Here is a 14,781-nt window from a genome sequence, read left to right as displayed (position 1 = left end):
TTGGGAGTGATTACACCTTGAGCATTAGCAGGTGGATGGGGATTTCAACAGGCAAATTCAGGCTGAATGTCAGAGCAAACAGTTCAAGTTCCAGAGTGAGAGACTGATCTCCTCTGGAGAGGAGGAGACTGATCTGGTATTTGCACAGTCAATCAAGTTGCTCTGAATTCTCCCTGCTGAGATCACAATTTCTTGTAAATGTTTTCCGTAATCAATCTGGCAAAAACCTAAGATTTCCTTTGTCTGTCTTCAGTGCTCGGAATACTCAGTTCATGACCTATTTGTTAAAAATAATGGAAATTGGAATTTCTCATGAATAGATGTTTTGTTTCCTGAGTAAAAAAAAAAACTGTTAGGATTTCTACTTCATTTCTCTGCTATGACCTTTTCCTGTGCTAAGAATTATGGCTGAATTCTAGAAATGAAATTTCTGAAGAGAGAATTTCATGTTTTGGTCTAAAATGCTTTTGATGCCCTTTTGCAGCTGCTCACCTATACTGCTTCTGCTACTGTAACATGCCTTTCCTCTTCATTTATTTACATGAGGCATTTAGGTCCAGTCTTCATGATTGAATTTACCATCCAAAACAAAAAATTAGCAATCTGCAAAGCCTTAGCAACCCAATGGCACAGTGTACACTTTCCCTTGTTTTTTAGAAACCTTTAATATTGTTGGGTGTAGTAAAAACCCTCCTTAATGTAGACAAATTCTTTAAAACAGTTGAGTAAATTGCACACTGAAAAAGTGAAATCAACAGGAAAAGTTCTGTGGGGTGAGGATATCCCTCCCTGTTTTTTAATCTCTTGGCTTTTGTGTAGAGTATTGGTTATGCAATTTTTTGACCCCAGGCCATGTCCACTGTTAATATTCATTCTGGGGGGAAGGCTGCCAGCCTAAGTCAGCTGAAGATCTGCTGCAGTGTGTACCTGGTGTAAGCAAAGTTACCAGGATGAAAAACAGCATGGGAAGCTTGTGATTCTGATGACCCTTCTAACAAGGCAATATATAGCATCCTGTAGAAATCATGAGAAATAATCAGAGGAATGTGTTACAAATCTGGTATTTAAGTTCAGCTCATCATTTGGCTGTGTGTTATGCTGGTTTACACTGAAGACTGGTATGAATATCAGGCTGCAGTGAAACCTTGGAGGTTTTCTACTGACTTTTCAGAGAAATCCTGAAAATGTATTGGAAAAAAAATTAGATATAAATAATTACAATAAAAAGTTAGATCTTTCAGCTGGAGTTCACTTGTGACACATCACAGGACTGTTTATATCTTTACCTAGTATTATCAATGCCTTTTTTCCTCAAAATACACTCAAAGCTGAGTTGAAACTGAGCATATATATTTTCTGTTAAGAAGTAAGTGTATTTGGAGAATATGTGTTTTGATGTTGCTTTGCTTGATATTTGCAAATTGTATAAATGCTGGTTTTAATCATCTGAGACTCTGCACATTAAGGTATTTCAGAGTGAGCTAAGTAGAAGATGTCCCTGTGAGGTAAGCTGCTGGAGAAAGGAGCTTGTAAGAGTCACCTGGCTGAGGAGTGGCACAGGGCAGCGCGTGCTGCAGCGTCTGTGGGGCACCCACTTAAACACCACAGAAGTGCACTTAGGAATCCAGTGGGAGGCACCTAATATAATGGGAGGAGAGGTGTGGGAGAGGAGCAGGGCTGGCTCCTGTTCCCCCCCGAAAAAAACAGACCCCTGGGGACTGCAATGCCTCCTCTCTTCAAGTGGTAGACATACAAAGTACCTTGCAGAGATGAGACACACAAGGGACAGCCAAGAGGGATGTGGGGTTTCCAGGTGCTCGGCGTTTCTTCTGGATTGTGACTGATTAGGAAGCCTGGATGCTGTATGTAAGCACTGGCATCCTTGTTGTGCCAAGCACTACTCTTGATGATGCCTAAATTCTGACCTTCATGTATCATCCCCAACACTAAGTGCTTTAAGAATTTTAAGGCTTTGCATGGGGGCAGCCTGGGGTTAGGGAAGAGCCTTTCTAATCAAACAGGTTACGCTGTGATTGTTCACGATAAAATACCCTGCACTTTTCTCTGGGGCATCTATTAATGGGTAGGAGGCAGATGAACTGTATGCTGGATTTATTGGTGCACTCTCTACATTTTTATGATTCTGAGTTGTTTCCTTGCGCAGTGCCACAGGTCAGTCTTCCCATGTTAGTCAGAAAAAGAGTTCAGGCTTTTTATCAGCTTAACAGCCAAATGTTAACAGTAATTACAGCACTTGGGGTGTAAAGTATTACAATAATTCATTTTAATAACATGTTTATTAGGTCATAACAACAACTATAAACGTAAGTACCATTCAGCTCTTTGCAGATATATGAACTAACACCAAATCTTTACCAGAATCACGTATTCTTACAGGTGTCCCAGACACAACATTAACTTTATTAAGCAAAAGTTCATAAATAGTAGAAATGTCCTCTGTTTCACATTGCAGCGTTCCTCAAGCATGTATGTACAAGTTTGGAGTATCTTCTCCAAATCTATGTGTCATAAACTTCCTTAGCTGTTTTAACAACCATAGAGATGATTTTTGTTTTTTGGTTTTTTTTTTTTTTTGCCTGCAGCAAAGCCTTTTGTCCTTGAGCAATCTACAATTAGGATTGCTCTCAGCAGACATGAAAGTTCATTTCTGAAATGAAAGTGGTGATGAAACACTGTACAATATTATCTGCTCGTAGTTTGCCTACACACTCTGCCCTCATTATAAATCTTTCAGTTACAACAGTCTCCCAAGAACAATATATCTCCCTTATATCAGTTCTTTATCTGCACTAACTCTCTTTGAAGTTCTTAAAATGGTTGGCTGGCAGCAATGGAGATACTAAGCTTAGGGTGGAGTGTGGTTATGGTTGGGTCTTTTCCTTTTTAATATTTACACAGTATTTTTCTTAAGGTTGCTACAATTTATGAACCATGTATGTTGACACACATTTTCTGAAATGTTCACAGTGCAGTGTTTTGTGGCCTAACCAAACTTTGTAAATGTCATTAAAAATAAACTTTTTTTTTTCATATAAAAATAGATTAATTTATGTGTTTACACCAACAAACCCAGTTCTATCCTACACTAAACAAGCTATACAGTAGTATGCACAGTATTCCACAGGAACGGAAATTACATGTGATGCTTGCCCTAAAGCACTCTTCCCTAATTAACTGTAAGTTTTACGTACGCTCTCTTTTCAAAATTGTTTCTCTGGCCCTAATTTTGAAATAAAAGTAGGTATAATTCACTGGGTTGTGCTATCCAAGAAGGGTCTCTTTAGGTCAGGGCTGGTTCCAACACCTCTGCTCCTTACCTTTGGTGGCAGCTCCACCCAAGGGTGGCAGAACTTCAGCTGCTTGCTGTGTGACTCACCAGACAGCAGCTCCAGAAGGTTGCCAACCTGCCTGTCTCCTCTTCCTCTCTAGAATAATGTCGCTCCTATTACAACATCCCAGGGATTAGCCTGGCACTTCGTATGGATGCCTTCAGGTTTTTATTCTCAGAAAGTGGTTAATTCTTTATTGAAAGAAACTGAGGCTTTGCATTTTTCAGCAAGAGAACGGTCAATATAGACTGTTACGCAAACAAGTGGTTGAATGCTGGAATGAAGTTGACACTAGGAATGCTTTAAGCTAAATGATTTAACCTTCACTTTATGTACCGTCTAACTACACCAGAGAACTGGCAAGGCTGACATATTTATTTTACTGCACACCATTTTTTGATGTAAGTTTCTCTTAAGACATTTACCAAGAGGCTGGCTCTCCTGGCTGTCCATGTTGTAAGAAACCTTGTTAATGTAGTGCAAAAATCCAAGGTTTGGACTGTGTGGGAGGAAAAGATTTTAAACTCTTGTAACTCTCATTGTTTGTCTTAGCTTTTTGTGTGAAAACCATTTCTGCACTGCTCATTATCCTAAAGTACATGCAACAGTAATAGTCCTTCCAGCCGTACTGATTGGTATTCTACTTTCTCCTTGATAGAATTAATGATGAATCTTTATTCTTGGGTCTGAGCACACATAATGAGAGCTAGTGGGTACTAGCTCTGGATGGAAGTAGATAACATTTCCACTTGGCTAATTGATGCAGTTGTCCAAATACTTGGAAATTACTGTGATGGTTTATACGATCCCATAGCCTCAACAACATGGTATCATGTCCTTGTACTAGTGCAACTTGGGCAACAACATAAACATGTGCAACAGTGTTCTCACAAAGACCGGGCAGTAAAAACAAGTGGACCAAATGTTCTGCTTTTTGTTCATACAATTAAGAATGGATTTCCCTCTCTTTCAGACATACCCGTCATGTGTCAACATCCATGTCTGTGTTGTCTTGTGATGATAAAAGAGAAGGATAGGGAGCAACAGACTTCACGTTGACGTAAGTAGCATTGACATGAACATAGTGTTCTCCAACAAAAGTGGAGAAGATTGTTGATATTTTTGAAACAAGTTCAGAAAATGCTGGGCGCAGCTCAGGCTTTGGATGCCAGCACTTCAGCATTACTTCATACCTGCCATTCAAATAAAAGAAGTGTTACATTATGAAATCGTATAAAAAGGAAAAAAACAAACCCCCTTTCCTTCCACAGTCTCACTATAATACCAGAATCAGCAGCATTTGCAGCAGACTTTGGAAATATTTACTTACAGTGGGTCAGGGCAGTATTCAGGTTGTAGCAGCCTTCTTCCTTGTAATAAGTAAACAGTTATATCAAAAGAATTTACATCAGGATAAGGTGGTGCCCCTCTTGTCATAAGTTCCCATAGCAACACACCAAAGGACCACTAAGGAAGCAAAGAAATAAATAATAAGTGGTATGGTAGGAGGGCTTTACATTCCAGTTTAGAAGGTGGCTTGGCAGATTTAAACATTCAAATACATGGATTTTCTCTTTGAAAAGGTATTTTACTGCATTCAACTTTCTTTTAAGTGAGCTAATAAATACTGTAAGGACTTGAGGAGCCACTTAAATTAGAGCCAGAGAAACTTAGCTAAGTAAATGAAAGAAAATAAAAGCCTATAGGCCTGCTACTTAGCTGGTATAAGTTGGCAGACCTCTTTTGAGGTTAATGGAGCTCTGCCAATTTACATGAGCTGACGATCTGACTAACCCTGTGTAAATACATACTGAAGAGAATATGCATGGTGAAAATTCTATGCATCACAGGCTAATTTGAATCTGCATTGAAAGGAGAGCTAAAATAAAAAGTGATCCAGCCAACTAATGACTTCATCTCATAATTTTTTCTTCATAAATGGACAGGTAATACTTCAGATTGCTGGAGGCACTCAGCCATTTATAAAGCTAATAAGGTCTTTTTGACAACTATTAAATTTTACAAGTCTCAAAGTTAACCTGTTTTATCAAGCTTTCCAGAGTCCCTCTTATATCAGGATTCAGCTCTAACTTGGCTCCTTGAAATGTCCTTAGTTTCCCTTGGAGTGGGATTAAATTTATAACTCTTACCTGAGCAGTAGAAGATATTCAAGCCAACAAACTTGTTTCTTTGTGATTAGAAGAAATACTCTTTCTAAATGAATAAACAGTCTCTTACTCTTCTGTGATACCAATATGAAGTTAGATACCAATATAAATTTTGGGTTGGAGTTAGTCCACTAATTGAATACTGGAGATGCCTTGGGCAATATAAGAGAAATTAATAAATGATAAAAATAATGTTATATACATTACCACATCTGACTTTGTTGTGAACTTCTGAGTTTGTAAACTTTCTAAAGCCATCCATTTCACTGGCAGTTTAGCTCCTGTTTTATTGTGCACACTGTAGTATTCTTTATCATAGACATCTCTAGCAAGACCAAAATCAGCAACCTTGACAGTGAATTTTTCATCCAACCTAGAGAAATGACAAAGAGAATTATCTGCAACTGAGCAGGCAAGATTCACAGTGATGGTGGATTATAATGAGTGACTCACAATTTTGAAAGGTGGTATCTTATCCTGGATCTATTAATTAATTAGCAGTGAAACAAAAAGTGCAGCAAAGTATATTTGACACCCATTCAACGTAGTGATAATATAATTAATTATAATTGATAATATAATTCGAGTTATTTTTCTAAAACAATTGCTCAGTATAAAAAGTTTTTTTTCTAACAACCCTGACATCCTGATTGAGTGCTACATCATTTCTTCTATATCCTTAGAAACCCCTCATTTTTATTTCCAAGTCAAGGCATCACCTTTCCTAGTCACTCTCAGTTTTGGTAAGGACAGAACCATCATTATCTCAGTGACTCCCCCATGTATAATAATGCAGTAGTGTAACTAAGGATGTCTTGGCTGTCTGTACTGTGAAAGAACAGTGGTAAAAGGAAAGTTCTGTTCCTCAGCCATATCAGAAGAGCTCCCTAGTTTTGTTCCTCCTGAGCCTGATGTTTGCCCCGATAAGCAATACCACTATCAGAAAACACAGCATGGGTGTTGGCATGCTTAAGCCTGTCCTTCATTATATGTGCAGACCTAGCCACAGCAAACTGCTTTTGGGCTTCTTTAAAGAATCACAGTCACAGAATGGGTAAGGTTGGAAAGGAACTCTGAAGATAATCCAGTTCACCACCACTTCCTCTGCTCACAGAAGCTACTGCTAGTTGCCCAGGTCCATTACCAGCTGGGTTTTGAGTATCTGCAAGGATGGAGACTCCACAACCTCTCTGAGCAACCTGTGCCACTGGTCAGTCATCCTTACAATAAAGGTGTTTCTTTCTATGTTTAACTGCAATTTTCTCTATTTGAATCTGTGCCCAATGCCTCTTGGCCTGTCCCTGGGCACCACTGAGAAGAATCTGGCTTTATCTTCTTTATTCCACTGTATCAGGTATTTATACACGTGGAAAGTCCACCTGAGCTTTCTCAAAGGCAAACAAATCTGTTTCAGCCTCTACATGTGGCATTTCCTTGTCTTGAATTTTGAGGTTTCTGCCTGGACAACCCTCTGGTCTATTGAAGTTCCTCTGAATGGCACCAAATGTCTGCTGTATTTACTGATGTAATAACTAAATCAATACCAATGAAGGGAACTTCGATGGGTCAATAGGGGACAGTTGATGCCATAGCAGCTTCTGAACCTCTTTCAGTATAGTGGAATAGAGCCAAGAGTCCACACGGTTTGTATTTACATTCTGGCTTCCTTTTTGATGGACATTGCCATTGTGGCAGGGGCTGTGCTAGAGTGCTGGATTGCACATGGTCACTGAGAGTCTTCAACCTTACATCTTCCTCTCACGTGGCAGCAGCTCTCCAGGCTCTGAAGGGCTGAGCAGCATAGAAGCAGGAGCCGTTCAGTTGGCAATGTAAGACATCCTGATAGCTGTTTCCCCTCACCCAAGGGAGATACAATAGGCCAGAGGGAATGCCCTGTTGCCACTATATGGACTTTGATTAGATGAACCAGGACCCAATTTTTCTCTTAGGAAACCTGAAAATTATGTTGCTTGGGCTTTTTTCCTCTCTTAAGACAACAGCAGCTGTGAGAAAACATTCTTTGTCAGAGGGTGTTCAGCTGCACAAGTGTGAATCCTTTGAAAATGAGTAAGAAATCTGGTATCACAAGTGAATAACCTTTTTTCAGCCAGATTATGATGTGCTAAAAATGAACTCTATTAAGAGTTTAATCATGTACCTCGTTAATTCACAACATAAGTGATGAGTCAGCATATTAGTACCAGCAACTATCAGTCTTTGTGTGACCTGTACTGCCTGGCTGCCCAGACACTAGTAAGATACTTTACATGTTCTGATTTTTAATGTTAATATGTGTGTGCAATTGAGCCAAAGTAAGCTCATACTCATGTAATGAAAAATTACTGTCATTAAGTCTCACTGGTGTTTTTTTGTGTTCCTGTTTTTCTCACAATGTTCCCCTATGTTCCTCTCCCTCCTGCTAGGTGGGGCAGCAGAGACGTGCTACTTCTGAAGAGACTGGGTGGAAGCACAGCAAGTTGAGACAACAGCAATTTAACTTCCCTTAGGAGATGCCTTTTAAATGCTCTAACCAATGATTTCGAGAGACTACACTTTCACCTCAGCTTTTCTTATTTCCCACACTCAAAAATAAGCTTATGTGTAAGAGGCGAGCCCTTAGCAAGCTGAGAGGTTCATCAGTATGCAAGACAAACATCAGTATAATAATAATGGGACAATGAAAACAGCACCTTATTTTGACTTAAAAAGGAGAATCCTGGAAACTTTCATTTACCTCATCTCCCCATCTTATGCAAGAGTGTGATAGCGTGGTTGGAATTACATGTTTGTACTTACATACAGTTTCTTGCTGCCAAGTCTCTATGAACAAACTTTTTGCTTGCAAGGTATTTCATCCCTTTTGCGACCTGAAGGCCAAATCCAATTAAATCTTTTACTGTTGGGTTCTGTAAAACACAAACATTTATGATACAATGAATGCAGAAACCCAAGGAGCAGACTGTTTTTTGCTGTGACTCCCAGTTTTTGACACACCTATCTTGCCACCAGAATTATCAAGACAGGTTGATGCTTGTAATGAAACTGGTTTAAGTTTAGGTGAATTTCTTGCCTCCAGTGAGGAAATACACTCTAAGAAATCAAACCAGCTGTGAAACTCCAGAAAAGTTAGCAGCATAAACAACATGACCTGGGTTGGGAAGTGGAACAGAATGCTAAAACCTCAACATCACAGCTAATACATGAAATTCACATTTGTGAACTTCAGAGTAATAGCATATAAGTCCACAGAAGGTGCTAAATATGAACTTGGAGCTCACCAGCTGGAAACAGTGAAGAAAGGACAGAGTCCTATTTAAGGCAAAATAAGTACAAGCTATCAGCAATATGATGCCATGGAAAAGGCAAATGAGATTTTAGCATTTACTAGAGGAAGATTTTCCACAAAGACTGATAACCCCTTCTGCTGGTCTACAAGGTGAGACCTTACTGGAAATGTTAAATATAGAAATAAATATAAACCTGTAATTCTTTTATCCAACATCATGACTTACTATGTAATAGTATGGTCTGAAAGTTTTTTGTGTTGTTGCCGTTGCTCCATATAATTTTCTTCTGTGGAACAATCCTTTTCAACTGTGATACCAGTCTATTTCAGGAAGGACCATGGCACTATTCACAGTCAAGGTCCCTGATGCTTGCAGGAGTGAAAGAAGCTGAAAAGGGAAGAGGTCCCTACCTCAGAAAGCTTAACTCCCCCACCAACTTTCCAAGATGCATCTGTTCTTTTTGTTTAATTTTCCTCACTATTGTTGATTTCCATAAAGGCAGGGGTGAAATCCCATTGGCTTGTAAGTCAGTTTATATTGCACTAGGACTGTGAAATGGGTGAAAAACTAGAATATAAAGTGGGCTTACACTACCTGAGGCAAGACCTGTGGTAACATACTTGAGAAAAAGCAGTGAGGCACATAAGAGACATCTGCAGTCTTTCAATGAAAATTGTGAAAATCTCTGACAAGACAGCACTCAGAGTTTGCGTAACACTTGCTGTTTTTCTCTCTTAAGATAAGAAGGAAAATATTGATAATAACGGGACTGTGATGCTCTCTAGCTGGACATGGAGATCCTGTACCTAGATGTTGTAAGAGCAGATGGTGATGACTGGCACAGCTGTGCTGAAGTCAACAGAGATATATATGCCAGTTTAAACCAGCAGATGGTTGGGCCCCTTGACTTAGATCTCATCAACACGTTTGCTTATGAAGAGGCTTATGGATGGGAAATGAGAAATACTTATTGCTGATAATTTCTGGGAAACATTCTAGAGAGGAATTTGAGGGGGAAGGGAAGGAGTGGCAGTGCTGCGGTTGGGCTTGGTGCCAGCCTAAGCAAGTGCTAAAGGTTAAGGTGTAGTAACTGCAGCAAGTTATAGACATAATGTAATTATCAGAGCTCATAACCTGTGGCTCTGGAGCAGGGCGTGGCCAGACTTGCATTACGGTTTCGTAGACCTCACCATATACTTACATGTGTCTCATTCCTAATGAAGTTTCGAAGATCTCCGTGTTTCATGTATGGGAGGATGACTAAGGGGGATCCTTCATTGGGCAAACAGATTCCCAGGAGTGACAGAACATTGGGATGAGTGAAATCTTTCATGATTATTCCTTCTTTCAGAAACTGAGCTACTTCTTCCAGGTCTGTAATCCCTGAGAAATCCAGGAATAAAATGAAGTAAATAAAAACCCCCAACAAAATGAAGTACAGTTCTTTTCTGTACAGTCTGTCATTACACAGCAAAGTGACAATGAGAAGCTACAAACATGCTCCCCACCTCCCACATTACAACTAGGTTATGAGCACAGGTTTTCTGACAATGACCGAATAGAGTTTATTGGACATTTAAATTCCATTTCTCCTTTTCTTATGAATTATTTAGAACTGAATAACACTTGAGCAAGGCCTTTAATAAATGTTGTGATAGTCTCTTCCTGTTTTTCCAGCAGCTTTGCCTGCTCTTTAGAAATTTAACATCTAAACTCAAATCTTCAGTACTCAGTAGAATAAAAAATTACACTGCCTTTTCCTCATTTTCCTCTGCCCTTTTCTTTGAAGAGGTAATACACAGGCATTTCATTTGACTCACAAACATATACCAATGCCTTATGGTAATCCAAAATAATTGCAATTGTTCCAGAGATAAACCTGATCCAGCTACAACTCAGAATCTTTATTTGTGAAAGTATACTTCACTGTAATTAATTAGTGAACCCTGGCTATCTTTGGAATTGTGGTAATTTCTCACTATTAAACATGTAACTCACTATTCAGTGACTTTACAGCACAATGAATTTTCCTGCCATCATTATCCAGCAATGTTCCATGGTACACACACCCAAAATGTCCTGTGAAAAAAATGAGAAAGATTAGCTTTAATAAGTAAAATTAGCTTTCTGTTATTTTTGACTGGGTAGCAATTATGCTTTAAGAAAGTGATCACAATCCATTTCTGTCCAATTCCCAACACTTGTAATGTATACTTCATACCTAACACATAAAACTATCATTACATAAAACCATCATTACATAAAATGAAAACTCTATTTGCAGTATAACTGATATTTCTTGACCTAGATGTTGTGTATAAATAATGGCAAGGCTGGTGCCACAACTGCTTCATATTCTTGTGATTACTATGCAGACAAACCCCATGTTTTCCTATTCCAACCATACTCTCCTGTTGGATATATGTCAAAGGAGAGCACTGGAAGAGATAAAGAAGCAGCTAGAAGGAGCTGACATAACCACTGGCTCTGTGGCTCCCAGTGGTCTGCAAGCCCACGCGAAGTGGTCCCCTGGCTTGATGCACCTTTTGTGGAAAGCTGCACAATGAGGGTCACTGCGGCCTTAAAATCTCTCGGGTCTTGCTAGTTCATGGAAAAAGCTGAGTGTTAAAAGTGGTGTGCTGGCCACAAACAGGTTGGGAATCACTCTATCAATCACAGACTGACTGCAGCAGCCTATGGTCTCAGTTATGGCCTAGCTCCTGGTGCAAAATATCACTCTAGTGATTTTAGATGATGAGAAAAAATTGCCTCCTTGCTAATGGTCTAAGCAATGAAATAAACTTCCAGGGACACAGAAATCCTTCCCGATCTTGTGCTTTCCTGTCAAGCAAGTGGGGTAGTATGCAAAGCAGGGAAACCTACTATGTCAAGTCAACTTGACATGGTTGGGACACACAGAGAAGTTGAGGTCCAGGCATGTACACTCGTTTATCCAAATCAAATTATCCACATGTAATAGTGGCTTTACTTCACAGATATACTGTTTACTGGCCACTTAAAAAATGTTAATATTTTCAGTTAGAATGCAAGATAGCTTTCTTGTCAACTGTGAGTTCTGCAGAGTACAAGACTAATTGATTAAGTTTACTAGGTTCCAGTCATAAATGCTGGTCAGAGGCCAGCTGGCTTTGCTTTTGGCTTCAGATAAAGTTAATATAAAGTTTGTTTTATAAAAGCAACTAAAATCCCATGAGACCACAAATTGGAGCCTGGGCACAAATCCTAAAGTTTGGATAGGGTGTGTCTGCAATATTTTTGGATTTGGCTCATTTTTAGTTATGGAGAAGAAAATTTAAAAAGGTTAATTATATTTTTGTCATTTCTGATATTTTTCAACATTTAAAAAATGGGAAATTACTTGGCCTTTTCAGAAATAAGAAAGAAAAGGAAAAGGCCCACCCTTGCTTTGGGGATGATGAGGTGTAATACATGAAAGGGAAACACACCAATTGGTTCTTTATTTGTTAGGCTATTTTCCTGAAGAAGAGACAGAAGTAACACTCATAGCCAAATTTCTATCAGTACTGTGATACTCAACAAGAAATTTCTCATGCATGGTCTGTTTCTACTTTTTTTTAATAGGCATTCAATAGTACAGATTTTAATAAATGCTGCTAACAGGAATACTGGCTTAGGTATGAAAGAAGGTAGATATGGAGATGTAGAGGAATATGGTTGATGGAATAGTTGGAAAAATAGGGTCCTTACTATATGCAGAATGAAAACAAAAGGGAAGTGAGTCAGGAACTGTGCATTCCTGCAGCCAGGATGAGAGAGGAATGAGGGGGAATAGAGAGCCTGCAGCAGGAGGAAACAGTGAATTCATCAGAGCTGGAGGAAACTTGTGGAGGAAAAAGGGGTGTGTGCATTTCACCTGGCCCATGGGGACTTTTACAGAATGCACTAGTGACTGCAGGAGTGCAGCAATCCTGCCCTCTCTCAAGCTCCAGGTTTAAGATTATTGGTGTCCCTGCCTTGGCACCCCTGGCCATACAGGCATGTGCCATTGGCCTGTACACAGCCCCACTCTTACTCTGGATCCCTATGGATCAGAGCAGATCTGTAAGAGGTAAAAAAGCTTGGAAAATCTCCGTGTAGACACCTTATTCAGAATGGTTTATAATAGATGTGTGGGCATAAAGAACAGAAGTTTGTGAGGGAACAGTCATGGCACTCACCTCTTCCTATTACTTCACTGAAGTGTACAATCAGGCTGTCAGCACCAATAACCACATGCTGCACTTCTTTGACCAGGTCAGGATTTAAGGCACTGATGTCAATGTGGACATTAGTTTGGAGAAGTGGGCTTGCTAAATCTGAGTCTCCACTGGACAAAATTGGGGAGAGGTCAGAGTGAGGATACTGGGCAGGTCTGCACGATCCATTCTGAGACATGCTTGGAAACTGATCTGGAAGAGGAACAGAAATTGTTATAATTCTTTCAGATTTCTCCTTGGAAAACAAAGAGCATTATTTAATTGATGAGCAAAGGTTTGAGTTTATCAGTTTGGAAGTGGTTTGGCTTTGCACAAGTTTTGGTCACAGAGGGAAAATCAAAATATGCATCGCTAATCTGCCAAGGAAAACCTTGTCACAAGAATCTTATGCTTGTCTCAGCTCTACTTTCATGAAAGCAAATGGCAAAACGTCTACTTTTCTGACTGGGTGGAATGAGGCCTTGTTACTTCTTGCCAAGTGTAGGTTATGACATTTCTAGTAACTGGGAGTAACAAGTAAAATTCAAAAATTATAGTGATCCAGGAGGAGGAAGTAGTGAAAAATTAAAGACATGAAACCTTTTATTATTGTCATGTTCTAATTTGGTGGGGACCTCTACATTTCATGAAGGTTTCCAAACTGTTGGTGACTAGCTATGTTTATCCAATGGTAAATATTCAACCAGGGAAATGCCTAGAGGTGATTCATATCCTGTAACTGCTGAAGATAATACAGTTGGTGCTATTCATGAAAATAACATGAGCCAACTGGTTTAAAATAGCATAAATTAAAATGTTTCAGGAAAGCAAGGACTATTTATATGAGAATTTTTGTTTTTGTCAACAGCATATTGTTCAGGTATTTCATATTGCTTTTCTCTAAAAGATTTTTTTAAGAATTTTGCATAATAGAATCAAGGAACTGAGTTTAATTTACACCACTTTCAGTCTGGAATGATTCTAGCAGAGTAAATGAGCAGAATTTAGCTGAGGGTCAGAAAGAAACAAAGGGAATAAATTTAACAACAGAAATCACCAGGTATTTTATCACAAAGAGTAAAAAGTGTTGCGTAGACAGCCTTCACATATTTAGATATAAAACTTAGGAAATTTTCATGTAGGGATGTTATCAGCCTAGGTACCAAGAAAAACTTGGTGCTGCTCTACCTAGAATAAAAAAATGCAAACTCTTCTATTAACAAAGTCACACTTATATGACAAAGAGCACATACCTGTTCAATAATCACAACAAAATACTCCAGGCATGGGTGTGAAATAATTTTTACAGGTGCTGCATGTAAATCTGCATATTTTCTAATGTTCCTGACATTTTATTCTGTGACAGTAATTGACATGAACATTCCTAAAGGAACATTAAGTGAATGCACTTCTTTCTTGGGTGTGCTCTCTGCTCTGCTTTGCCAGTGCACAGGGGCCCCATGATCCTTGCACAGCTTTGTCTCATGTATCACTTTCCCTTGTAGCCAGTGGCACAGGGTTCCCTTTTCCTTTGGGAATCTTTCAATCAAGAAACTTCCTGTGAGAGCTGGTGGCAGCAACTAAAGAATCATTAAGGAAGTTGGGAACAGTTCCACAATTGAGAATTACAAAGGTGAATTAAGGATTCGGAGTGATTTCTATGACAGCACATGAAATAGTACAAGAATATGACTGTACTAAGGCTAATAAATATCTGACATCTCCAATATATTAATACTGTAACTTCTAACAGTTAGAG

The 14,781-nt window shown here is 39.1% G+C and overlaps 1 protein-coding gene across 6 annotated transcripts in view; it reads right to left on the bottom strand.

Annotated features, from left to right (window-relative positions):
• Positions 1 to 2,278: 2,278 nt before the first annotated feature.
• MET (MET proto-oncogene, receptor tyrosine kinase) overlaps positions 2,279 to 14,781 on the bottom strand; it is a 97,079-nt gene continuing 84,576 nt past the window's right edge. For all 6 annotated transcript variants that reach the window (XM_071733695.1, XM_071733697.1, XM_071733694.1 and 3 more), the window contains 7 exons: positions 13,005 to 13,235; positions 10,804 to 10,884; positions 10,007 to 10,188; positions 8,315 to 8,424; positions 5,726 to 5,891; positions 4,681 to 4,817; positions 2,279 to 4,543 (listed from right to left, as the gene is read on the bottom strand). In XM_071733695.1, coding sequence (XP_071589796.1) covers positions 4,333 to 4,543; positions 4,681 to 4,817; positions 5,726 to 5,891; positions 8,315 to 8,424; positions 10,007 to 10,188; positions 10,804 to 10,884; positions 13,005 to 13,235 — 1,118 coding nt within the window. In that variant the 3' untranslated portion in view covers positions 2,279 to 4,332. The remainder of the gene's footprint in view (positions 4,544 to 4,680; positions 4,818 to 5,725; positions 5,892 to 8,314; positions 8,425 to 10,006; positions 10,189 to 10,803; positions 10,885 to 13,004; positions 13,236 to 14,781) is intronic.

Source organism: Heliangelus exortis, chromosome 1 (genome assembly GCF_036169615.1).
Source record: "Heliangelus exortis chromosome 1, bHelExo1.hap1, whole genome shotgun sequence".
Classification (NCBI taxonomy): domain Eukaryota; kingdom Metazoa; phylum Chordata; class Aves; order Apodiformes; family Trochilidae; genus Heliangelus; species Heliangelus exortis.
The sequence above is the reverse complement of the archived record's forward strand: the minus strand, read 5'-3'. Positions and strand labels throughout refer to the sequence as shown.